Genomic DNA, 26990 nt, shown 5'->3' with positions numbered 1-26990 from the left:
GTTTTGTTTTGTTTTTTGCAAAGTTTGGAATTTTTTTTCACCACTTAGGTGAAAAATAACCTAGTCATGTTAGGTGTCTATAAACTCGTAGTGACCTGGAGAATCATAATGGCAGGTCAGTTTTAGCATTTAGTGAACCTAGCAAAATAGGCAAGCAAAAAACAAGTGTGGGATTGCACTTTTTTTGCAATTTCACTGCACTTGGAATTTTTTTCCCGTTTTCTAGTACACGACATGCTAAAACCAATGATGTCGTTCAAAAGTACAACTCGTCCCGCAAAAAATAAGCCCTCACATGGCCAAATTGACGGAAAAATAAAAAAGTTATGGCTCTGGGAAGGAGGGTAGCGAAAAACAAAAATGGAAAAACGGAAAAAGCTCCGGGGGTGATATGGTGATGCAAAAACTAGTTTTTGCAATAAAAAGTGTCTTTTAGGCCTGTTTCACACGTCAGTGGCTCCGGTACGTGTGGTGACAGTTTTCTCACATACCGGAGACACTGACTCACGTAGACACATTAAAATCAATGTGTCTCTGCACATGTCAGCGTGTTTTCACGGACCTTGTGTCCGTTTGAAAAACACAGAGACATGTCAGTGTTCGTCGGAGCGCACGGACCACACGGACCCATTAAAGTCAATGGGTCCGTGTAAAACACGTACCGCACACAGATGCTGTCTGTGTGCCGTCTGTGTGCCGTGCAGAAGACAGCGCTACAGTAAGCGCTGTCCCCCCAGCTTGTGGTGCTGAAGCCGCCATTCATTTCTTCTCTCCAGCAGCGTTCGCTGGAGAGAAGGAATGAAAAATCAATGTTTTTTTTATTATTTTTGTGTTTAAAATAAAGATCCTTGTCATCTGCCGCCTCCCACCCCCTGTGCGCCCGCCCGCTGGCATTAAAATACTCACCCAGCTCCCTCGATGCTTCCTCTCAGCACCGCAGCTAGTCCTGTATGAGCGGACACGTGGTGCCGCTCATTACAGTGATGAATATGCGGCTCCACCTCCCATAGGGGTGGAGCCGCATATTCATCACTGTAATGAGCTGTACCACGTGACCGCTCATACAGGACAAGCTGCGGCGCTGAGAGGAAGCATCGAGGGAGCTGGGTGAGTATTTTATTTCCAGCGGGCGGGCGCACAGGGGGTGGGAGGGGGGAGGTGACAAGGAACTTGATTTTAAAGACAAAAGTAATAAAAAAACATTGATTTTTCATTCCTTCTTTCCAGCAAACGCTGCTGGAGAGAAGGAATGAATTGCGGCTTCAGCACCACGCTGGGGACAGCGCTTACTGTAGCGCTGTCTCCTGCACGGTCCGTGTGGTACTCAGTCGGCACACGGGCGGCACACGGCTTAGTCCCTTAGGGCTTTTATCTGTCACATCACTTGGAGATTTAGATAGAAACCCCAAAGTAAGTGCTCAGTGTAGAGCGCCGGATAAATGTAGACGTAAATTTTATGTAAAATGTTAACAATAAAAGCTTTAACTCAATCCTCAAAAAAAGCAAGTCCCCACTCAGGTCCGTCATCTGTCAATGAAAATATAGGGGGCTTCCAAGTTACTGGTAGTACAAAGGCTCTGGAATAGCAAAATGGCCCTTGCTCCCCAAAAGAAATTCAGCAAATTCTCCGCTCCCAAATCCAAATGCTCCCTCCCTGCTGAGCCCCAGTGTGTCAAAACCACATTTAGCGCCCACATATTTGTCATGTCTGTGATATATTTATATATATGAAGTCTGCAAACTATTCTATGAAAATCTGAGCTCCTGAGTCTCGGCGTGTGGCTAAGCAGCAGGGCCGGCGTCAGCACCCGGCATACCCGGGCAACTGCCGGGGGCCCTGAACAAATGGGGGGTCCACTGGTGGCCGGGACACCAGGGAGACCTGGCCGCTTCCCCAGCAGCTTTTGCACTACTTGAGCTCAGCCGTCACTTAAACAAACATGGTCGCGCACAGTGCACTCTGGCAGCTGTAGTAATGACGCGGCCGGGCAGACACACAAGCAAAGTTAAAGGCACAGTGCCGGCCCGACCACATCATTTAGTAGCTGACACAGCTGCAGAGTGCACTGTGTGCGGCCATGTCTGATGGCCATCAAGCAGCGCGCCCTCCATAGCCACATGCCAGAGCAGCCTGATGGGCGACAAGCCAGGGGGAGGTGAGTGAGGCTTGTGTCTGTGTATGCATGTATATCAGTGTGTATGACTATATATTTATGTATTTTTGTGTATTTGTCTTCAAATATATGTATGTACATATCTGCGTTTTGTGTGTGTGTGCATGTCTGCGTACTGTGTGTGTATGTCTGCGTACTGTGTGTGTGTATGTCTGCGTACTGTGTGTGTGTATGTCTGCGTACTGTGTGTGTGGATGTCTGCGTACTGTGTGTGCATGTCTGCATACTGTGTGTGTGCATGTCTGCGTACTGTGTGTGCGCATGTCTGCGTACTGTGTGTGCATGTCTGCGTACTGTGTGTGTGCGCATGTCTGCGTACTGTGTGTGCATGTCTGCGTACTGTGTGTGTGCATGTCTGCGTACTGTGTGTGTGCATGTCTGCATACTGTGTGTGTACATGTCTGCTTACTGTATGTATGTGTATATTTATGTATTGTATGCGTATTTTGTGTGTGCAGATCTGCCTATGTGAAGGACGAGGGGGAAGGCTAGGCCCTGTGTAGTATATCTATATTTCTCCTCCGTATTTGTACATCATGAATCGTGGTATGTGGGCCCACTGAGACTCTTTTGCCCGGGGCCCACAAAAACCTGGAGCCGGCCCTGTTAAGCAGTACGGTACAGCCATATATAGGGTATTTATACTGTACATTCATCAGAAATTGTGGGAGAAATTTTGGTGCCATTTTTACCAGTCTCCCAGTATGAAAATGTAAAATGTACACACAATCTTTGTGGAAAAAATGTTAATTATGTTTTCTTCACTGCCCAATGGTATAAACTTCTGTGATCCATCTGTTGTGTAAATGTGATCACTTCATCCCTAAATGAATTCATTGAGAGGTGTAGTTTGTAAAATGGGGTCATTTCTGTGGGTCTATTTTCTCTTGTTACCCTTATGAAAATACAATATTTGGGGCTAAAAAACATTTATGTGGGAACATTTTTAATTTTTTTATTTTCACTGCCCAAATTTATAAACTTCTGTGAAGCACCTGGTATTTCAAAGTGCTCACCACACATCTAAATAAGTCTAGTTTTCAAAATGGAGTCCTGATTCATCATTGTATAGTGTGAGGCAGTGATGGGTATTATATGTGAGGGACGCTATGTATCCCCCAGGATGTGCATAGAAGCATTTTAAGGCTGCTGGAGTGCATTGCAGTCACAGGTATAGCTGTGGTTGCAATGCAGAATAAAAGTGTGGTCTTGGATAAGCTATTTGCCCAAGGCAGATTTAAGAAAACCCGGCATGGGCTTTTATTTTTTGAACGAATTATAGGATGGTACTGAGGCGGTTCGCTCTCTCCAGCCGGGTCTTATAAGTGGCCCATGACCACAGATTCCATTTAAAAACCCTGCAGTAAAGTAAAGGGTTTGGGTATGTCAGTGTGTGTTTGCAAGTGGCAGAGCCGCTGGCTCTGCAACAGCTGGCCTGTGTGAGGTAACACAGAGCCAAGAGCAGCGAATGCCAGGCACCCCACAGCAGATACGGACTGTTGTGACGCCCCGGCTGCGATCTGGAGGATACTGTGTGCTTTTCATTTTGTGAGTTGTATGAACATTAAATACGTTAGCTGTGAACTTTCCTGGGTCATTGCCTCATTACTACATGGTTTGAATACCGCAGCACTACAATAGATACGTAGGTTGAAAAAGACAAAGGTCCAGCAAGTTACCAGTCATATATTCTCTAGTACTCATATCCCACAATGACATTTTCTGTGTTTTAAATGCAAATAAAGAGTATGCTGTTACTAACTCTTGCAGTAGGCCATTCCACAGTCTGACTGCTCTAAATGTAAAAAATCCTTTCTTATTTAGCTGCCAGAATCACCTTTCCTCCAAACATAATGAATGTCCCTTGGTCCTTAGTAAGAATAGATCATGTGCCAGTCCTTTGTATTGAGCACACATGTAACTGAGGCATTTATATTCTAAGCTAAACCAGCCCAGCTTTTCTTGCCTCTCATTAAGGGCTCCTTTCCACTTGCGAGAAATACGTCCGTGTCTCACATGGTGCCGGCACTCCAGAGCGGAGCATGGCGGCGCCAGAGCTTGGTTTTCACATTCGAGACACAGACGTATTTCTCGCAAGTGGAAAGGAGCCCTAAGGGCTCATTTCCACATGCGAGTCACACGTCCGTATCTCGCATGTGGAAACCAAGCTCTGGCGCCGGCACTCAGGAGCAGAGCTGTGCAGCTCCATGTGTTCCTATGCAGCCGCACGCTCTGCTCCTGAGTGCCGGCTCCACAGCTTGGTTTCCACATGCGAGATACGGACGTGTGACTCGCATGTGGAAATGAGCCCTTAAGGTGAGACTTTCCAATGTAGTAATCTATCCTTTTAAATAGCCCGAACTGGATCACATATTTTAGATGTGGCCTGACAAGTGATTTATAGAGAGCTAACAATACATTGGAAGCACAGAATTTAACCTCATTTTAGGGTAAGTTCACACAGGGCGTTTTTGCGGCGTTTTCTTTTTCTGCAGCAAAACCTGATCATCTTGGCAAAAAAGAAGCTGCGCCAAAAATGCAGGTTTAGGTGCAATTTTGGTGTGTTTTGTGTGGCGTTTTTGGTGCATTTTTTCATGCTTTTTTTTTTCTCTTTGTGCATGCCAATAAAGTTGAGTGCGCACAGAGAAAAAACAACAACTTCCTGTAGATAGAATGAATAGATAAAATAGATAGATTGATAGAATAGATAGAATGAATAGATAGAATATATAGAATAGAACAATAGAATAGATAGAGTACATACATTATTGACATTTTCCCACGGTGCAGTGGTTACCTCAGGTCAGGCTGTGAGGGAGCGCAGGCTCGATGACATCACCGCTACTTACTGAGCCTGTGCCCGCTCCGTCTCATTCATTCCCCAGTAGCTTACAGCCGGGAGCGGTCGCATTAGCAGCACTCCCAGTTGTAAGCTTTATCTCCCTCAGATAATGCGTGGGACACTTGTTATATCGGAGTGTGACAGAGCAGGAAGTATACTTTTGCTTTTTTATTTTATTTTTATTACAGAAGATAGATGGCTTTGCTTTCGAATGGCAGAACAATAAAAAGATGGTCAAAACTGTGTGGTGTTTTATTTCATTAAAAGACTTTTTTCTTAGGGTACCGTCACACATTGAAATTTCCATCGCTACGACGTTACGATTCGTGACGTTCTAGCGATATCGTTACGATATCGCAGTGTCTGACACGCAGCAGCGATCAGGGATCCTGCTGAGAATCGTACGTCGTAGCAGATCGTATGGAACTTTCTTTCGTCGCTTGATCACCTGCTGACATCGCTGGATCGTTGTGTGTGACAGCGATCCAGCGATGTCTTCGCTTGTAACCAGGGTAAACATCGGGTAACTAAGCGCAGGGCCGCGCTTAGTAACCCGATGTTTACCCTGGTTACAAGCGTAAACGTAAAAAAACAAACCGTACATGCTCACCCGTCGGTGTCCTTCAGGTCCCTTGCCGTCTGCTTCCTGCTCTGAGTGCCGGCCGGAAAATGAGAGCAGATCACAGCGGTGCTGCGCTCTGCTCTCAGTGTACGGCTGCACTCAGAGCAGGAAGCAGACGGCAAGGGACCTGAAGGACACCGACGGGTGAGTATGTACTGTTTGTTTTTTTACATTTACGCTGGTAACCAGGGTAAACATCGGGTTACTAAGCGCGGCCCTGCGCTTAGTTACCCGATGTTTACCCTGGTTACCCGGGGACTTCGGCATCGCTCCAGCGCCGTGATTGCAACGTGTGACCGCAGTCTACGACGCTGGAGCGATATTCATACGATCGCTGCGACGTCACGGATCGTGCCGTCGCAGCGATGAAAATTTCAATGTGTGACGGTACCCTTACTGTGTGTGTGTTTATTTAACCCTTTAATTACTATAGGATTAGTAATAGATAGGCGTCTTATTGACACCTCTCCGTTACTAAGCCGGCTTAATGTCACCTTACAATAGCAAGGGGACATTAACCCCTCATTACCCTGCTTGCCACCACTACAGGGCAGTGGGAAGAGCCAGGCAAAGCACCAGAATTTGAGCATCCAATAGATGCGCCTTTTCTGGGCAGCTGTGGGCTGCTATTTTTAGGCTGGGGGGGGGCCTATATCAATGGCCCCTTACCAGCCTCAGAATAGCAGCCCCCAGCTGTGAGCTTTAGCAAGGCTGGTTGTCAAAAATGGGTGGGACCCCACGCCGTTTTTTAAATTATTTATTTAAATAATTTAAAAAAAAGCATGAGGACCCCTCTATTCTTGATAACTAGCCTTGCTGAAGCTGACAGCAGGGGGTTGCAGCCCCCAACTGTGAGTTTTGTCTGGCTGGTTATCAAAATTAGGGGGGAACCCATGCTGTTTTTTTTTTTAAATTATTTATTTATAGCGCAGAAACAGCAGACGAATACTCCCATCCACCGCTCCTGCTCTCACTGTAATTACTGGCTGTAGGTGTCAGATGATGGGATCAGTACTCCCATCAGCTGACACCAGTGATCGGAGGTGAAGTTTATACCTCCGATCACAGCTGAGTGCTCCCCGCTGTATTCTGAGCCGATCAGAAGCGGTGTTTGACGCGCTGTCATGCATATGACAGTGTGTCAAACACTAATGTAGGACCCCCCATTCAAGTGAATGGGGGGTCCACTGCTGGATGACAGGCTACATGGACGCATCATGCAGCCTGCCATCTAGAGGTAGCAGAGCCGAGTGTGAGGTCACATCTGGCTGACCTTGACTTTTCTGCAGCAAATACGGAGCAAGAAAAGTCAACCTAGCGAATTTGCAGTATTTTTCCACCACCCATTCAAGTCAATGGGTTAGAAATGCTGAAAGAAGTGACATGCCCTATGTCAAGAAAACGCTGCAAAGCACAAAATACTGATCACACAAAAACCCAATGTGTGTGCATGAGATTTCTGAAATCTCATAGGCTTTGCTGGTACTGTAAAAAGCAGCTGAAAATTAGCATTAAAAAACGCAGCAAAAACGCCCTGTGTGAACTTACCCTTAGGGTATGTTTCCACGTTCAGGAAACGCTGCTTGTTTGACGCTGCGCAGCGCTGCAGCGTCAAACACGCAGCGTCCAGATGTTCCAGCATAGTGGAGGGGATTTGATGAAATCCCGTCTCCACTATGCGTGCGTCGGCCCTGCGACTATGGACATGCTGCGCGTCTTTTCAGATCGCAGCATGCCCGTACACCTTGCGGGGACGCTGCGTCCCCGCAAGGCATATCACAGGGCCCTGTGGGACAGAGCGATCATCCCGGATGTGAAGAGTTAACACATCCGGCATGATCACGTCCCATTAAGGGGGCGGGGCTTAGCGCCGAGCGGCTTCACCGCTGCGGCGATACCGCCGCCCATCCGTACCATGGAGTCATACCCTCAAACATCTGTAAATGTTGTTTGTCTTTGCAGCTGCTGCTTGACACTGAGTACCACTGCTTAGCTTACTTGTGACCAGAATACCCAAATCCTTCTCCTGTTCTGTAGTCCCTTGTATATTTTAATTTAATGTATATGCAGCAAAATGATTACTCCAACCTAGGTGCATTACTCAACATTTAGGCCATGTGCACACGTTCAGGATTTTTCAAGTTTTTTTCGCGTTTTTTCGCTATAAAAACGTGATAAAAATGTGAAAAAAACGCTAACAAATGCCTCCTATTATTTACAGGGTATTCCGCGTTTTTTGTGCAAATGTTGCATTTTTTTCCGCGAAAAAATCGCATTGCGGAAAAAAAAACAACATGTTCATTAAATTTGCGGAATTGCGGGGATTCCACACACCTAGGAGTGCATTGATCTGCTTACTTCCCGTACGGGGCTGTGCACACCATGCGGGAAGTAAGCAGATTATGTGCGGTTGGTACCCAGGGTGGAGGAGAGGAGACTCTCCTCCACGGACTGGGCACCATATAATTGTTAAAAAAAAAAGAATTAAAATAAAAAATAGTGATATACTCACCTTCGATGGCCCCGGAGGCATGCTGCCGCTTCCGTTCCTTTAGATGGTCTGTGTGAAGGACCTGCGATGACGTCACGGTCATGTGATTGGTCGCGTGACTGCTCATGTGACCGCTCACATGACCAATCACAAGCCGCGACATCATCGAAGGTCCTGCACACACACAGCATCTATAGGAACGGACGACGCTGAGGACATCGGCTGTCTGCAGGTGAGTATAACCTTTTTTTAATTTTTTTATTATTTTTAAACATTCTATCTTTTACTATTGATGCTGCATAGGCAGCATCTATAGTAAAAAGTTGGTCACACTTGTCAAACACTATGTTTGACAAGTGTGACCAACCTGTCAATCAGTTTTCCAAGCGATGCTACAGATCGCTTGGAAAACTTTAGCATTCTGCAAGCTAATTACGCTTGCAAAATGCTAAAAAAAACGCGAAAAAAACGGGAGAAAAACGCAAAAAAAAAATGCAGATTTCTTGCAGAAAATTTCCGGTTTTCTTTAGGAAATTTCTGCAAGAAATCCTGACCTGTGCACATACCCTGAAACTTCATCTCCCAAGTGTTTGCTCTTGAAGGCAACTTATCTAGATTGCTTATGTCAAACACTGACACTTTACTCTAACACTCATCTTTAACCCCTTTCTGACATCTGATGTACTATCCCGTCGAGGTGGGGTGGGCCCGTATGACCACCGACGGGATAGTACGTCATACGCGATCGGCCGCGCTCACGGGGGGAGCGCGGCCGATCGCGGCCGGGTGTCAGCTGCATATCGCAGCTGACATCCGGCACTATGTGCCAGGAGCGGTCACGGACCGCCCCCGGCACATTAACCCCCGGCACACCGCGATCGAACATGATCGCGGTGTACCGGCGGTATAGGGAAGCATCGCGCAGTGAGGGGGCTCCCTGCGGGCTTCCCTGAGACCCCCGGAGCAATGCGATGTGATCACGTTGCTCCGAGGGTCTCCTACCTCCCTCCTCGCCGCAGGTCCCGGATCCAAGATGGCCGCGGCATCCGGGTCCTGCAGGGAGGGAGGTGGCTTACCGAGTGCCTGCTCAGAGCAGGCGCTGGTAAGCCTGCAGCCCTGCACAGCAGATCGTCGATCTGACAGAGTGCTGTGCACACTGTCAGATCAATGATCTGTAATGTCCCCCCCTGGGACAAAGTAAAAAAGTTAAAAAAAAATTCCCCACATGTGTGTAAAAAAAAAAAAAAAATATCCTAAATAAAGAAAAAAAAAAGAAAATATTATTCCCATAAATACATTTCTTTAGCTAAATAAAATAAAAAAACAATAAAAGTACACATATTTAGTATCGCCGCGTCCGTAACGACCCATCCTATAAAACTGCCCCACTAGTTAACCCCTTCAGTAAACACCGTAAGGAAAAAAAAAAAAACGAGGCAAAAAACAACGCTTTATTATCATACCGCCGAACAAAAAGTGGAATAACACGCGATCAAAAAGACGTATATAAATAACCATGGTACCGCTGAAAATGTCATCTTGTCCCGCAAAAAAACGAGCCGCCATACAGCATCATCAGCAAAAAAATAAAAAAGTTATAGGCCTGAGAATAAAGCGATACCAAAATAATTATTTTTTCTATAAAATAGTTTTTATCGTATAAAAGCGCCAAAACATAAAAAAAATGATATAAATGAGATATCGCTGTAATTGGACTGACCCGAAGAATAAAACTGCTTTATCAATTTTACCAAACGCGGAACGGTATAAACGCCTCCCCCAAAAGAAATTCATGAATAGCTGGTTTTTGATCACTCTGCCTCACAAAAATCGGAATAAAAAGCGATCAAAAAATGTCACGTGTCCGAAAATGTTACCAATAAAAACGTCAACTCGTCCCGCAAAAAACAAGATCTCACATGACTCTGTGGACTCAAATATGGAAAAATTACAGCTCTCAAAATGTGGTAACGCAAAAAATATTTTTTGCAATGAAAAGCGTCTTTCAGTGCATGACGGCTGCCAATAATAAAAATCCGCTAAAAAACCCGCTATAAAAGTAAATCAAACCCCCCTTCATCACCCCCTTAGTTAGGGAAAAATAAAAAAATTAAAAAATGTATTTATTTCCATTTTCCCATTAGGGTTAGGGTTAGGGTTAGGGCTAGAGTTAGGACTAGAGTTAGGGCTAGGGTTAGGGTTAGGGCAAGGGTTAGGGCTAGGGTTAGGGTTAGGGCTAGGGTTAGGGCTAGGGTTGGGGCTAGGGTTAGGGCTAGGGTTAGGGTTAGGGCTAGGGTTGGGTCTAGGGTTAGGGTTAGGGCTAGGGTTAGGGCTAGGGTTGGGGCTAGGGTTAGGGCTAGGGTTAGGGTTAGGGCTAGGGTTAGGGCTAGTGTTACGGCTAGTGTTAGGGCTAGTGATAGGGCTAGAGTTATTGCTAGGGTTAGGGCTATGGTTGGGGCTAGGGTTGGGGCTACAGTTAGGGTTGGGGCTAAAGATAGGGTTAGGGTTTGGATTACATTTACGGTTGGGAATAGGGTTGGGTGTGTCTGGGTTAGAGGAGTGGTTAGGGTTACTGTTGGGATTAGGGTAAGGGGTGTGTTTGGATTAGGGTTTCAGTTATAATTGGGGGGTTTCCACTGTTTAGGCACATCAGGGGCTCTCCAAACGGAACATGGCATCCGATCTGAATTCCAGCCAATTCTGCGTTGAAAAAGGAAAACAGTGCTCCTTCCCTTCAGAGCTCTCCCGTGTGCCCAAACAGGGGTTTACCCCAACATATGGGGTATCAGCGTACTCAGGACAAATTGGACATCATCTTTTGGGGTCCAATTTCCCCTGCTACCCTTGGGAAAATACAAAACTGGGGGCCAAAAAATAAGTTTTGTGGGAAAAAAAAGATTTTTTATTTTCACGGCTCTGCGTTGTAAACTGTAGTGAAACATTTGGGGGTTCAAAGTTCTCACAACACATCTAGATAAGTTCCTTGGGGGGTCTAGTTTCCGATATGGGGTCACTTGTGGGGGGTTTGTACTGTTTGGGTACATCAGGGGCTCTGCAAATGCAACGTGACGCCTGCAGACCAATCCATTTAAGTCTGCATTCCAAATGGCGCTCCTTCCCTTCCGAGCTCTGTCATGCGCCCAAACAGTGGTTCCCCCCCACATATGGGGTATCAGCGTACTCAGGACAAATTGGACAACAACTTTTGGGGTCCAATTTATCCTGATACCCTTGTGAAAATACAAAACTGGGGGCTAAAAAAATCATTTTTGTAAAAAAAAAAAGGAATTTTTATTTTCACGGCTCTGCGTTATAAACTGTAGTGAAACACTTGGGGGTTCAAAGCTCTCAAAACACATCTAGATAAGTTCCTTAGGGGGTCTACTTTCCAAAACTTTTGTGGTCTAATTTCTTCTCTTACCCTTGGGGAAATAAAAAAATGGGGCGAAAAGATCATTTTTGTGAAAAAATATGATTTTTTATTTTTACGGCTCTGCATTATAAACTTCTGTGAAGCACTTGTTGGGTCAAAGTGCTCAACACATATCTAGATAAGTTCCTTAAGGGGTCTACTTTCCAAAATGGTGTCACTTGTGGGGGGTTTCAATGTTTAGGCACATCAGGGGCTCTCCAAACGCAACATGGCGTCCCATCTCAATTCCAGTCAATTTTGCATTGAAAAGTCAAATGGCGCTCCTTCCCTTCCGAGCTCTGCCCTGCGCCCAAACAATGGTTTACACCCACATATGGGGTATCAGCGTACTCAGGACAAATTGCACAACAATTTTTGGTGTCCAATTTCTTCTCTTACCCTTGGGAAAATAAAAAATTGGGGGCGAAAAGATCATTTTTGTGAAAAAATATGATTTTTTATTTTTACGGCTCTGCATTATAAACTTCTGTGAAGCACTTGTTGAGTCAAAGTGCTCACCACACATCTAGATAAGATCCTAAGGGGGTCTACTTTCCAAAATGCTGTCACTTGTGGGGGGTTTCACTGTTTAGGCACATCAGGGGCTCTCCAAATGCAACATGGCGTCCCATCTCAATTCCAGTCAATTTTGCATTGAAAAGTCAAATGGCGCTCCTTTCCTTCCGAGCTCTGCCATGCGCCCAAACAGCGGTTTACCCCCACATATGGGGTATTAGCGTACTCAGGACAAATTGTACAACAAATTTTGGGGTCTATTTTCTCCTGTTACCCTTGGTAAAATAAAACAAATTGGAGCTGAAATAAATTTTGTGTGAAAAAAAGTTAAATGTTCATTTTTATTTAAACATTCCAAAAATTCCTGTGAAACACCTGAAGGGTTAATAAACTTTTTGAAAGTGGTTTTGAGTACCTTGAGGGGTGCAGTTTTTAGAATGGTGTCACAATTGGGTATTTTCTATCATATAGACCCCTCAAAATGACTTCAAATGAGATGTGGTCCCTAAAAAAAAATGGTGTTGTAAAAATGAGAAATTGCTGGTCAAATTTTAACCCTTATAACTCCGTCACAAAAAAAAATTTTGGTTCCAAAATTGTGCTATGTAAAGTACACATGTGGGAAATGTTACTTATTAAGTATTTTGCGTGACATATGTCTGTGATTTAAGGGCATAAAAATTCAAAGTTGGAAAATTGCGAAATTTTCAAAATTTTCGCCAAATATTTGTTTTTTTCACAAATAAACGCAAGTTATATCGAAGAAATTTTACCACTATCATGAAGTACAATATGTCACGAGAAAACAGTGTCAGAATCGCCAAGATCCGTTGAAGCGTTCCAGAGTTATAACCTCATAAAGGGACAGTGGTCAGAATTGTAAAAATTGGCCCGGTCATTAACGTGCAAACCACCCTTGGGGGTGAAGGGGTTAAAAATAGTGATTAAGAAGTCGACATGAATTGTGATGAATTCCCTTTAAACAGTATAAAAATTTTAAAATTTAAAAGTTTATGTTAATGGTCATTATTAGATATTATAGCAGTAATGTCCAATTTTGGGTGAATGTGTGGCATTGAGTCTCCCTCTAGTGGCTAGTAGTGATGGAAGTGGAATATTGTGGAAACTGATAGCTGTTACAAGTTATAGGAGCAGTAACATTGCTTGTTTCTGATTACTTGAGTAAAATGCTGCTTGGAAATGCATACAGCTCTGGCAAAAATTAAGAGACCACTGCAAAATATTCAGTTTACAGACACAAAAAGAGGACTTTAAAAACCCTCCAGAAAATTGAAAAAATCACAGAGAAAAAAGCAGAGATGATTACCTGCTGAAGCCTCCAAACAAATGCACTAGCAGGGCGCATCGGACCCGATTAATGATGGCAAAAACACAGGTGCAAAAAATACAGATGAAACAACCACTTTCAATCCAGTGTTGGCTGTTTGGCATTAGTGCACAAAAAGATAAGCGATAATAGTCTGTATGTGGCATTGTTCACACAGGCAATGCATAGCATCTGGTTTACAGCCTATACTGACGCACATATATGCGGGTTGCCCAGTGCCACAAAATGCATGCTGTGTGAATAGAGGCCTACAGTTTACAGAGCCATCTTGGTCCGACTGCGCCCTGCAAGATAAAGTGAAAAAAAAACAAAAAAAAAAAACACATATCAGTGTATGTAAGGTATTAGTTTATATTGGGGCCTCAATACGTAAGCCGGTAACCCGTGTCAAGGGTCCTTACATTTTGCCGGTCCTAAGCTAAAATATTCAGTTTGTCTGATTTTTCTCTTTATAGGTATATTTTTTAGTAAAATGTAAATTTTTCTTTTATTCTATAAACTTCTGACAACGTCTCCGAATTTCCAAGCAATAAATTTTGTATTTTTTTCTGAAAAGGAGAAATGATCAACATAAAAAAAACCAGTGCTTTCAGACCTCAAATAATGCAAAGAAAACAAGTTCATAATCATTTAGAAACAACAATACTAATGTTATAACTCAGGAAGAGTTCAGAAATCAATATTTTGTGGAATAACCATGATGTTTAATCTTAGCTTTCATGCGACTTGGCATGCTTTCCACCAGTCTTTCACACTGCTTCTGGCGCAAAAATGTAAGCAGTTCTTTGTTTGATGGCTTGTGACTATCCATCATCCTCTTGATTACATTCCAGAGGTTTTCAATGGGGTTCAGGTCTGGAGATTGGGCTGCCCAAGACAGGGTTTTGATGTGGTGGTCTCTTAATTTTTGCCAGAGCTGTAAAATAACTTTATATAGTTATAATAATTTTATTTATATACTATATAAGTAAACAAAATTAATACACAAATAAATAATACATTTGTATCAGCTTTAGAAGAAAAGTAGCTGAAATCCAAATCAGGTCAGTGTAAATGTTTTTACGTTTAAACACTTTTTAATCTAATATTACAAATATTTTGTATGTATCTTATTATTTATTTAACTTTTCTGATGTCCATGTCCACATTATTTTTGTAGGTTTACATCATTGCTCATGTTCCCATTGGATTTCTTCCATTTACTATATTGACAACAGCAATGAGAGATGGATTCAATGAGAAACTCGTGACAATCTTCCGCAATTATAGTGATGTTATTGCTGGACAGTTTTATGGCCACACTCACCGTGATAGTATTATGGTTGTTTTAGATGAAAAAGGTAAGATTATTCCATTAGTACACATAGAACACAGGCCCCAAAGCAAAATTGGTCCCCCTCTCAGCACCGACCCAAAGAAAAAAAAAGCGTCAAGATTAGGCAGGTTGATGGTGCACAGTGGCAGTTATGGATGGTCCAACCTTTAAGGGTGCTGCATGAACACAGTAATTGTGCCCCTCCTGAAGTTCCTTAGTGTAGTCACCCACTAAGGCCGGGTTCACATTTGTGTCTGTGTGCGCAGCGTCCGATCTGCATCGATCCGCATGGGTCACAAGTACATATCTTTAACATTGTGTACGCAGGGACATGTTTTTGCATGCGTGCGCTTGTGGATGCGTACGAATACGTTGTTTTGAGCTGTGCGGCGGGGTCCGGCAAACGCAACATGTTGCATTTTTTGAGGCATCAAATATTGTGCGATCTTCTGCTTGCGTACAATTGCAGATGATTGCATTAAAAAACGCATTAGTGTCTATAGGAACGCATTGGTACGCAATGACATGTGTACGAATGCATTCGATACGCATGCGTCCTTTAGACTGCGCATGTCCAGAAAATGATGTCACCGCCATCAACATGCGCATAAAAATGCAAACGCATGCCAAAATGCATTTAAACGCATGCACACGCAGCATTTTTGTTTGCGTCATGCGCAAGATGTTGTTGAAGCGCAATGTAAGCGCAAAACGATTGTCGTCTGTATTTGCTCCATTATTTTATCCGCCTGCTGTTGGTATGATGCCACAATAAAGGCTTTTGTTGCACGGGACGGTATGTGCCTCTCCGCTTTCTTTTTAATGGGTAAGCATGCTTTTGCATGTGTTTTGGCATGCGTTTGCACATGCAGATGATACGCTGCGCACAGAAACGCTAATGTGAACTTAGTCTTAGGCACACCTTTCATGACCCTGATAGATTATACTGCCACCAAAATGCCCGCTCACAGTGCCTCCAACACAGTATGATGTACACTATAGTCCCCTGACACATTATGATTAGTGATGAGCGAGTATACTCGTTGCTCGGGTTTTCCTGAGCACGCTCGGGTGGTCTCCGAGTATTTGTGAGTGCTCGGAGATTTAGTTTTTCTCACAGCAGCTGGATGATTTGCGACTGTTAGACAGTTTGATTACATGTGGGAATTCCCTAGCAGACAGGCAACCCTCACATGTACTCAGCCTGGCTAGTAGCTATAAATCATTCAACTGCCGCGATGAAAACGAAATCTCCGAGCAATAATAAATACTCGTAGGTCGCCCAAGCGTGCTCTGAAAAACCCGAGCAATGAGTACACTCGCTTGTCACTAATTATGATGTGTATAAAATGCAATGTCCACAGTATGATGTCCCTATAAACCCTCTACTCACAGTATGATGGGCCCCACATAGTATGATGCCCCCAAAGCACATCCACAGAGTACTATGGCCCCCCCACAGCACCCCCCCTAAGTATGATGACCCCGACCAAGTATGACCCTCAAAAGCCCTTCCACCCACATTATGATGGACCTAACAGTTTTGCCACACATTATGATATGAACCACAACTCCCCACACAGCATGATGGCCCTCACGTTCCTCCACAAAATATGATGACCCTCACACATTTAATGACATCCACTGCCAATCTTCAGTATTATGGCCTCCACAGTCCCCTTACACAGTATAATGAAACCCCAGCCCAGCTTACAAAATATTGTCCCCACACTCCCAACAATATAGGATGATGAACTTGATAAAGCTTAAATTGTGACAACAGGGGAGAGAATTATATGGTTCTGCACTGCATCGGACACCCCAAGTCACGGACTGTGTGATCTGCCGATCAGTTCACTTTCTGTTTATTTGTACATTAATTAGTTTGGTAGAACTGATTGAATAGCAAATAATTTCTCATAAATACCTTTTCTCATACACATTATATTCAAAACACATTAATCAGGGTAGTACCAATGTGAAAAATATTCACTCACCTCCCAGTAACCTATGGTTCATATTCTGCTGCAGAGTCAGGGCGTTCTATATGGGCAGAGCTAGTGCGCGATGTGATCCCATCCCACAGCCGATGAAAACAGAAGCAGCAGCCAAATAATCCATAGTGTATCATAGACATTTGGTCTATTCTAGACCTTCATCGGACATATAGTACAATGATAAAGTATAATAAAATATATAAGCCAGACATATAAAAATGTATACATCAAATGATAGTTTCATATGTATATAAGGTATACTGATATATGTGGACAACTAGCATTGTAATTATAAGCCGAATGAGACCATGCATTAAACCAAGGTAGCAAAATTAGAATAATCAGGTACCATTTGCTAATGTATATCTGGGGTAATATCTGCTAATTGGAAAATTAATAATAATGATGACCATTGATGGTTCAGAGGGAGTCAAGATTATAACAGTATAGAAGGAGAGAGGATCCTAGGGACTCTTTTTAACATGTGATAAAACATATATAGGTCCAGGTGTCAATCACTGGAAAAGAACAACACAGAGTTAAATGAAGCTGGATAAAGCAGAATAGGCTGGATGGCAATTTCTAAAGTGACGAAAGAAGTAATGCAATGGCCGCCACTGTAGTATAGACATCCATATCCTTAATGATACTAGGCAGCTATAAGGAGAACCGTAATGTCACTTCCCATCGTGATCCCAGAAGTGACGTGAAACTGGATGTCAATGGGACTCACGTTATGCACCTGTTGACAGGAAAGCGTAGAGCTGCCTCATCAGTTCCAGTGGATGCATCGGTGGTGACATGAAGCTGGATGGCAATGGTGGTTATAGTGGGTGTGAGTAAACGTGTACCGGAAGTACTAGAAAGGAGCCGTATATGAGATGCGAGGAAGGACAAGAGTCACCACTGCAACTATTGACCTTGGTAACTACTGTATATGTAAGAAAAGTCATGTTAGAGAAATACACAAGTGAGAGAGTTAATGTATAGATGCATGTAATTAAACCATGGAGGGAATTGAGATAAATATGAATAATAGAACTGGTGTATGTAAAGATAGGAAATAGGAAGGTGGAGGGGGCAGAAACAAAAAAGAAAAGCATAGAAGGAGAAGTAGAAGGGATAGTGAGATATGCTTAATAGATAAGTAATCACAGAAGATAGAAGGAAGGGTGTTAACAATTAAAATAAAATAAGAAAAATTAAGAGGAATGATAAAACAAACCCTTTGATTGATCTAACCATGAAGCCAGTAGGTGATGAAGATGGTCCTGTGAAGAGAAAGGTCTGATTAGAAAACAGAAAATAAATGATGCAAGTACAATTGGGTGTCACAGTTAAAGGGAATCTGTCACCACATTTGATCTATCTAACTATTAATATGGGCATACAGGTTATAGACTGCTAAAGAGAATGACACGTATATGTCTCATATCAGATGCCTTGCTGTTGAGAAATCCACTTTTATCCGATTATGTAAATGAGCTCTTCCAGGCTATCGTATATATAAGAAAAACAGGGATTTCTCTGGAATAAGACATCAGATTGCAGATGTCAAGTTATTATTTTATTCAGCTTCTTATGACCTACATGCCTATATAAACGGCTTAGGAGTGTTGATCCTACTGACAGATTCCCTCTAAGTTTCCAAGCATTGGAACATGTTCCCCGAAAGAAAGTTGATTTGGATCCTAGCCTTCCGACTTTAGAGCCGAAAGGTCTAAGTAGGTACTGCAATCTTACTGTTTTTTTGTAAGTACATTGTTATTCTGTATATCTTATGGTGATATTCTGAATTCTAGAGTAGACCAAAACATCATAGTGATACACTGTGAATTGTTTTATGTAAAAACTAAAGCTTTTATTTTCATTTACCTATGAGTGTGATATTTTTTCTACATTATTAAACTACTGGGTGGGACCCTATCCAGGCACCAAACTTTTCAGAATGCCAATGTTCCAAACGTAATGCCATGATTTTTGAGCCACACAGACCTGGACAATTTCCGGACACATTCATCATCGCTGATTCATTATTATTTTTCAGACAAGCCAGTTGGAACTGCATTTGTTGCACCAGCTGTAACACCTATTAAGTCTGCCAGTGAACAGGATTCAAATAACCCAGGATTCCGCTTGTATCAATATGATACTAATAGCTACAGCTTAAAGGTGAGTGGTTACCTATACTCATAATAATACAGTGTTCAGCATAAATGAGTATACTCCAAGAGATTTGTCAGAAAACCTAGTTTCCTTTCAGAATTCAAATTGTATATGGGATACCATGTCACAACATACTCCCACAAATGTGGGAAATTGATTGCTAACAAGATTTGTTGCTTTGCAAAAGCAAAAAGGTAATTTTCCTAACAAATTCACTCAAGACCATGTTGCAAAAATGAATGCACCCCAATAAAAATCTTACTTAATACAAAAGTCTAATTATCTAGAATTCAACCTCAGCTAAATCTAATTATTCAGTAAACACGTGTCCAGCAGACAGTTGACTATAAATTGATAATAAAAAAAATCTTCATATTTCATTCTGTCAGGAATAGCACCACATGGAAGAGAAATGTCACAAAACCAGAGAAAGAAAATATTTTTTTTTTACACAGGAATAGAGAAGGCTACAAGAATATCAGCAAATGTTTAATTATCAGACAAAATATTGTAGCAAACAGTGATATAAACATATAGGAAAGATGTAACTCGAGCATCACACAGGGTTTCAGGGTGACCTCGGAAGTTATCACCTGAACAGGAGAGTCTTCTGTTAAGAAGGATTGAAGAAAATCAATATGCAAGTTCACTGCTTAGCTAAAGAGGTAGAAATCCAAACTGAGTTGTGTGTTTCTCGTGACACAATATGGTGTCAACTGCTGAGGAATTGCATTCATGGATGTTGTCCATGAAGGAAGCTTCTCCTAAACCTCATGCATAAAAAACCCTTACAAAATACCAGGGCCCATGCTGAAAAATATGAAGACTACTGGGAAAATATATTTTGAAGGGATGGAACCTAGATAAATGTTTTTGGAGCTCATGGCTTCAAAACTGTATGGTGTGGCAAAGGAGACAATTTCTAATTTTATTTTTTTTCCAATTGAGATAGAAAGTGTTGATTTTCACCTTCTAGTATGTGTTGTTTGCTCTGTTGTGAATAAAATATGGCTATAACAGATTTCCAAATTACTGCATTCTTGTGTTCTTTACATTTTACACAGTATCCCAACTTTTTGGGATGGGGTTGTAGAATTTAAAGTCATGAAAGTTCCTGTAGATGTTATGTGTAGGGATCTCAATACTTTTGTTCATATAGTGTATTTTGTTAAGTTTGAACTAATTCTTATCTGTCATATTTCTTGGGATTGTCCTGAGATAAAGCAATTTTCATTCCCATAATGAATTTGTCTTTCACACATGACAAAAATTATTATGCTACATTTCATGACCCAACTCCCAAACATATTAGGTTTTACCATCTAAATTATTAATAGCAGTCCTATTATTAATACTTAAATGTATAAAACTTTGTAGTTCATTTGATTAGGTGAAGTGACATCTGCTTTATGGAAATGATCAGCAACCCCCACCAACCTCCAATTGCTAAATATTATATGAAGGAGGTAGAGGGAGGAGGGGAGTGCAGCCTCACACTCATTGTGCAAGTGAAAGTGCATTATTGCCAGGGGGTGGGCTCCTTTGATTCTTCAGAGCAATAAGTACTGCTATTCATATCAGTATAAATTTAACAGGTCAGCTTTAACCTCCTAAAAATTTGTATTACTGTGTTTTAGGACCTCTGGCATTACTACTTAAATCTTACTGATGCAAACCTAAGAAAAGAAGCCATGTGGAAGCTGGAATATATTATGACCAAAGAGTACAACATACAGGATCTACGGCCTGAAAGTTTGCAAGAACTTATTGGAAGATTTCAAAAGCCAAGAAGTGTTGACTTCCATAATTACTACAAGAATTACGTAGTGAACTTTGATACCCCAGAAGGTTGTGAGGAATTATGCAAAAAAAGACAAGTTTGCGCAATACAACATGTGGATGCCTCCTCCTACATACGCTGCATTTCGAACTTTAAAATACATAATGCCTTTGAGGACACCTCAAATTTTCTTTAAGGAGAACTGTGTTTCAAAATGTGAGGTCAAGGAGTTAGAGGAAAAGATGATTTTATTATTCTAAATTTTATTTTCCCACAAAAAACTATAACAGTTGTGAAGTATCTAAAAACAGTTCTGAAAAAGTCTGTCCACAGATCTCAGAAAAGGAAGAGATCTTAAATGAGCAAAACTAAGCTTGGAGTTGATAGATTCGTTAACATCAACCAAAATGGGACCAAGTCATTTTATGTATGGGAAAAGTTTGTTAACGCCAAAGAGAATGTAAACTAATAAACAAGAAAAAGATAATCCCTCACCTTTTTGTTGACTTTATTATTACAGTATATCTAGACACAGATAGCTCAGAGTACTTCCAGTTCTATTACATCAGTTAATAAACAATAATGTCTAGTACATTTGGCCAACTATGTCATGAGTAAGAATAAACTGTTTAAAATGCATTGGATGCATGTAATGGACTTGAAGTTTTATGAATTGATACAATTAAAGGGACTCTGTCAGCACAGAATGACTGTTCAAACTAAGTCCCGCCGTTCTATGCATCATGGCGGGGCCAATCATTTAAATATGTCTTCCCACCTGATCGTTTTTCCTCTATCTCCACCCTTCTCTGGCTCTATGAAGCCAGAGTTATCAATCAAATAAGGAAAGAGGGTGGAGATAGAGGGACAACAAGCAGAAGGGCAGGTTCATTTAAATCATTTGCTTCGCTGGGAAAACCCCAAGTTTTGGGACTTAGTTTGAACAGTCATTCTGTGTTGATAGAGTCCCTTTAACCCCTTTATGACCTTAGATGTATCCATATGTCCTGGCTGGGAAGAGATCCCCTACCTAGGATCACACAGGCACAGGGGCTGTGCGCACGGGATCGCCACCGCGTGTTAAGCTAACATGAAAGCTGACACCCAGCTCTCACTGCAAGGAGCGGTGCCCGCACAGACCCTGGCTGTTTAACCCCCTAAATGCTGCCATCAATATTGATCGCAGCATTTGGAAGTCAGGGAGAGAGAGGGGGCTCCCTCTCCCCTCCGTTCAGTGCCACCACAATGTCATTGTGAGGGGCTGATCATTGCTATGGGGACCGGAGGTCATCACGATGACATGCTGGTCACCAGGCTACAGAAAGCCTGTTACTAAGAGGGTTTTGTCACTGCAGCACTGACAGTTATAAAGCATTGCAAAAAGTATGTAGGTATTTTTATGCAAACAAAAAATAAACCAGAAAAAGTACACATTTGGTGTGTCTGTAAAGATCTCACCTATAAAACTGTAACACTAGTTAACCCCTTGAGTGAACAACATAAAAAAATAAAAAATGAGGCAAAAACTATGCTTTTCATCATACTGCCGAACAAAAAAGTGAATTAAAACGCAGTCAAAAAGACAAATGTAAAAAAGAATGGTATTGTCGAAAATGACATCTTCTCCCGCAAAAATGAAGCTGTCACACAGCTCTATCAACGGAAAAATAAAAAAGTTATAGCTCTCATAATAAAGCGATGCAAAAATATAGCATTTTATAGAAAAAATTAATTAAGTGTATTAAAGTGCCAAAATATAAAAAAAATTATATAAATGTATATATATATATATATATATATATATATATATATATAAATGTGATATCGCTGTAGTCGTACTGACCTATAGAATAAAACTGCCTTAAAGGGGTTGTCCTCTACTTTCAGTTAACCCCCCCAATGTATCCCCCCGAGGCCCCTAATGAATTTTATAAATACCTTCTGTTGCCGTTTTCGCCTGTGAGCGGCGCTATGGCGGCGGCTGAGTCCGGGTCACGTGACGCCCAGGCTGCAGCCACCGCTAATTTCCGCCGACGTGTCGGCGGCCGGTGCGTCAGCGGCGGCCGGTGCTGTGGCGGCGGCGGGTGCCATGGCGGCGTTCGTTGCGGCGGCCGGTGCCGTGGCGGCGACCGGTGTGTCAGCGGCGGCTGGTGCCGTGGCGGCGTTCGTTGCGTCGGCGGCCAGTGCATCAGAGGCGGCCGGTGCAGTGGCGGCGTTCGTTGCGGCGGCGGCCAGTGCGGCGGCGGCCGGTGCGGTGGTGGTGGCCTGTGCGACGGCGGGGGTCTGCGCGGTGAAACCGAAGGTGCTGGAGTGTGGCTGCATAAGGGTGCATAAACGCTGCAGTTTGGCACAAAAGAAGTGACATGCTCCGGAAAAAAAAAAGCTGCATTTCGATGCGGCTTTTTCCGCAGCATGTGCACAAGTCTGCGGCTCCCATAGACTTACATTGGTTGTGCTCTACACTGCGGATTTGATGCAATTGTGTGCGGCAAAAAACCCTGCGGATCTGCAATCAAATCCGCAACGTGTGCACAGCCTTAGCATTTAGTGAACCTAGCAAAAAAGCCAAGCAAAAAACAAGTGTGGGATTGCACTTTTTTTTTTGCACTTTGACTTTTTTTCACATTTTCTGTTACACTACATAGTAAAACCAATGGTATCGTTCAAAAATAGAACTTGTCCCGCCAAAGATAAGCCCTCACATGGCCATATTGATGGAAAAATTATGGCTCTGGAAAGAAGGGGAGCGAAAAACGAAAAAAGCTCCAGGGGTGAAGGGGTTTAGAAACATGGATATGGACATATCTATTGAAATAGACATAGATATATCTGTATGTATGTATGTATGTATGTATGTATGTATGTATCTATCTGTCTGTCTGTCTGTCTATCTATCTATCTATCTATCTATTTGTTATCTATCTATCTGTGTGTAATGGAGTGTGGGTTGGACAAATGTAAAAGAGGAGGTTGGACAGAAATGACATCACAAATCTTTTTGAAGATAGAGGGGGGAGAGGAGGGAGGGGTTGGGTGTGTTTTGGAGTGGGTGTGCCAGGTGCAGAGTTACAGGCGAGTGCAATGCATCATGGAACTTGTAGTATTAGAGCACAGTAAGTCAGGAGAAAGGAAGTTGTCCATTAACCCCATGAGAGCTGGATCCAGCACTGAAGATGTGCTGCTACAGCATGATAAAAGGTAATATTGCTAAAATAAAGACAGTGGATGTTTTCAGTGGCACATAATAGCAGGATTTATGAAAAAAAAATATGTTTATTGTAGTGGACAACTTCTTTAACAATTTTTTCACACGTAGAACGGCATTAAAAAAAACACAAAATACAATTTCTGAATTGCTGGGTTTTGTTCATTCTGACTCACAAAAATCAGAAAAGAAAGCGATCAAAAAATGTCATGTGCCCGAAAATGTAATAATAATGTCAACCCATCCCACAAAAAACAAGCCTTCACATTACTCTGACAGCAGAAATATAGAAAATTATAGCTATCAAATATGGCGTCTTTTAGTGTTTGACATCAGCCAAATATAAAAAAAAAGTATAAATCTGGTATTACTATAATCGCACCAACCCGAAGAATAAAGTAATCTTATCATCTTACAGTGGGTACGGAAAGTATTCAGACCACTTTACATTTTTCCATCTTTGTTTCATTGCAGCCATTTGGTAAATTCAAAAAAGTTCATTTTTTTTCTCATTATTGTACACTCTGCACCACATCTTGACTGAAAAACAGAAATGTAGAAATTTTTGAAAATGTATCAATAAAGTAAAACTGAAATATCACATGGTCATAAGTATTCAGACCCTTTGCTCAGTATTGAGTAGAAGTACCCATTTGTGCTAGTACAGCCGTGAGTCTTCCTGGGAATGATGCAACAAGTTTTTCACACCTACAGTAGATTTGGGATTTTCTTCCATTTTTCCTTGAAGATCCTCTCCAGTTCCATCAGGTTGGATGGTGACAGTTGATGGACAGCCATTTTCAGGTCTCTCCAGAGATGCTCAATTGGGTGTAGGTCAGGGTTCTGGCTGGGCCAGTCAAGAATGATCACAGAGTTGTTCTGAAGCCACTCCTTTGTTATTTTAGCTGTGTGCTTAGGGTCATTGTCTTGTTGGAAGGTGAACCTTTGGCTAAGTCTGAGGTCCAGAGCACTCTGGAAGATGTTTTCATCCAGGATATCTTTGTACTTGGCGCATTCATGTTTCCTTCAATGGCAACCAGTCGTCCTGTCCCTGCAGCTGAAAAACACCCCCATAGCATGATGCTGCCTCCACCATCTTTCACTGTTGGGATTGCATTGGGTAGGTGATGAGCAGTGCCTTGTTTTCTCCACACAAACAACTTAGAATCATCAACGAAAAAGATCTATCTTCATCTAATCAGACCAGAGAATCTTATTTTTCATAGTCTGGGAGTCCTTCATGTGATTTTTAGCAAACATTATGCAGGCTTTCATATATCTTGCACTTAGGAGAGGCTTCCATTTGGCCACTCTGCCATAAAAGCCTGACTGGTGGAGGGCTGCAGTGATAATTGACTTTGTGGAACTTCCTCCCATCTCCCTACTGCATCTCTGGAGCTCAGCCACAGTGATCTTGGGGTTTTTCTTTACCACTTACCAAGGTCCTTCTCCCACGATTGCTCAGTCTGGCTGGATGGCCAGGTCTAGGATGACTTCTGGTGGTCCCAAACTTCTACCATTTAAGGATTATGGAGGCCACTGTGCTATTTGGAACCTTGAGTACTGCAGAAATTCTTTTGTAACTTTGGCTAGATCTGTGCCTTGCAACAATTCTGTCTCTGAGTTCCTTTGCCAGTTCCTTTAACCTCATGGTTCTCCTTTGCTCTGACATGCACTGTGAGCTGTGAGGTCTTATATAGTCAGGTGTGAGCCTTTCCAAATCAAGTCCTATCAGTTTAATTAAACACAGCTGGACTCCAATGAAGAAGAACCATCTCAAGGAGGATCACAAGGAAATAGACAGCATGTGATTTAAATATGAGTGTCTGAGCAATGGGTCTGAATACTTATGACCATGTGATATTTCAGTTTTTCTTTTTTAGTAAATTTGCAAACATTTCTACATGAGGTGCAGAGTGTACATTAAATGAGAAAAAAATGTTTTTTTTTTAAATTTACCAAATGGCTGCAATGAAACAAAGAGTAAAAAATTTAAAGGGGTCTGAATACTTTCCATACCAACTGTATACTACACAAGGAATTCCGTAAAAAATAAATTAAAAAAATTCTTCACCTGCTGTTGGTTTGTTCAAGGCTCAGCTCACATTTATCCTGAGCTATACGTTGAGCATTTATACCTGGGTTTTCCATGTAAATTTCCATGTAAATTTCTGAAATGTATAATGTAGAAAAAATAAATTAAAAAAATTCTTCACCTGCTGTTGGTTTGTTCAAGGCTCAGCTCACATTTATCCTGAGCTATACGTTGAGCATTTATACCTGGGTTTTCCATGTAAATTTCCATGTAAATTTCTGAAATGTATAATGTAGAAAAAAGCACCACTGTAATAATGCACACCACGTCATATGTATACAAAATACAAAAGAGGCTTTTATTGATACAACACACATGGGTTAAAATGTAACTAAAAATGCAACACAGCAGAGAACCTGGTCCATTAGAAATGAAATCCACATAACAAATCATGCATAATAAAATACCTAAACATGGCCTATACATCTACTGGCTCATGGGACTGCTAACCTGAACTTTATAACCCGTCACACAAGTATGACTCTAGCAGAGAAATATATATATCTTACAAAAGGAGGAATAGAGCACGAACATTCCCAAAGCTGAAAAGCCCCTGGCCGGGAAATGTCTGTGAATTAACACAAAGGCCCATACAGCAGAAACCCTAGAGATCAGAAAAGAGTATAAATTACCCATTTGTAGATATTGGCAGGGGCAGGTCACCCCATACGCAAAGTGGACGGACCCAGGAACAAGGCCCCACGCGTATCGCCCTTCAGAGAGGGCTTCTTCATTCATAAATGTCTGAAATACGTGATTCAGATGGAACACCTGGTGGAGGATTCACTATAATGAGGCACATGGAGACACTGTGTCTGGCCTGTGATCTGGTGGTATCTGTCTTTTTAGGCATGTATAAAAGTGCAATCCGCCACAGTTTGGTGCACTTCTGAAGAGAAGAACAACGCTGAACAGATACCAGACACAGTTTAAAGTAACTTTGCTGCCTCATTATAGTGAGTGGCTCCCTCTGGAGTTTCATCTGAATCACATAACTTGGAGATTTAAATGAGGAAGATGGAGGCAC

General features: G+C 42.2%; 1 protein-coding gene across 2 annotated transcripts in view; it reads left to right on the top strand.

Annotated features, from left to right (window-relative positions):
- SMPDL3A (sphingomyelin phosphodiesterase acid like 3A) overlaps positions 1-21150 on the top strand; it is a 52150-nt gene extending 31000 nt beyond the window's left edge. For both annotated transcript variants that reach the window (XM_077289453.1, XM_077289454.1), the window contains 3 exons: positions 14565-14745; positions 18765-18889; positions 20521-21150. In XM_077289453.1, coding sequence (XP_077145568.1) covers positions 14565-14745; positions 18765-18889; positions 20521-20859 — 645 coding nt within the window. In that variant the 3' untranslated portion in view covers positions 20860-21150. The remainder of the gene's footprint in view (positions 1-14564; positions 14746-18764; positions 18890-20520) is intronic.
- The last annotated feature ends 5840 nt before the right edge of the window (positions 21151-26990 follow it).

This window comes from Ranitomeya variabilis, chromosome 2 (assembly GCF_051348905.1).
Source record: "Ranitomeya variabilis isolate aRanVar5 chromosome 2, aRanVar5.hap1, whole genome shotgun sequence".
Lineage (NCBI taxonomy): Eukaryota > Metazoa > Chordata > Amphibia > Anura > Dendrobatidae > Ranitomeya > Ranitomeya variabilis.
The sequence above is the reverse complement of the archived record's forward strand: the minus strand, read 5'-3'. Positions and strand labels throughout refer to the sequence as shown.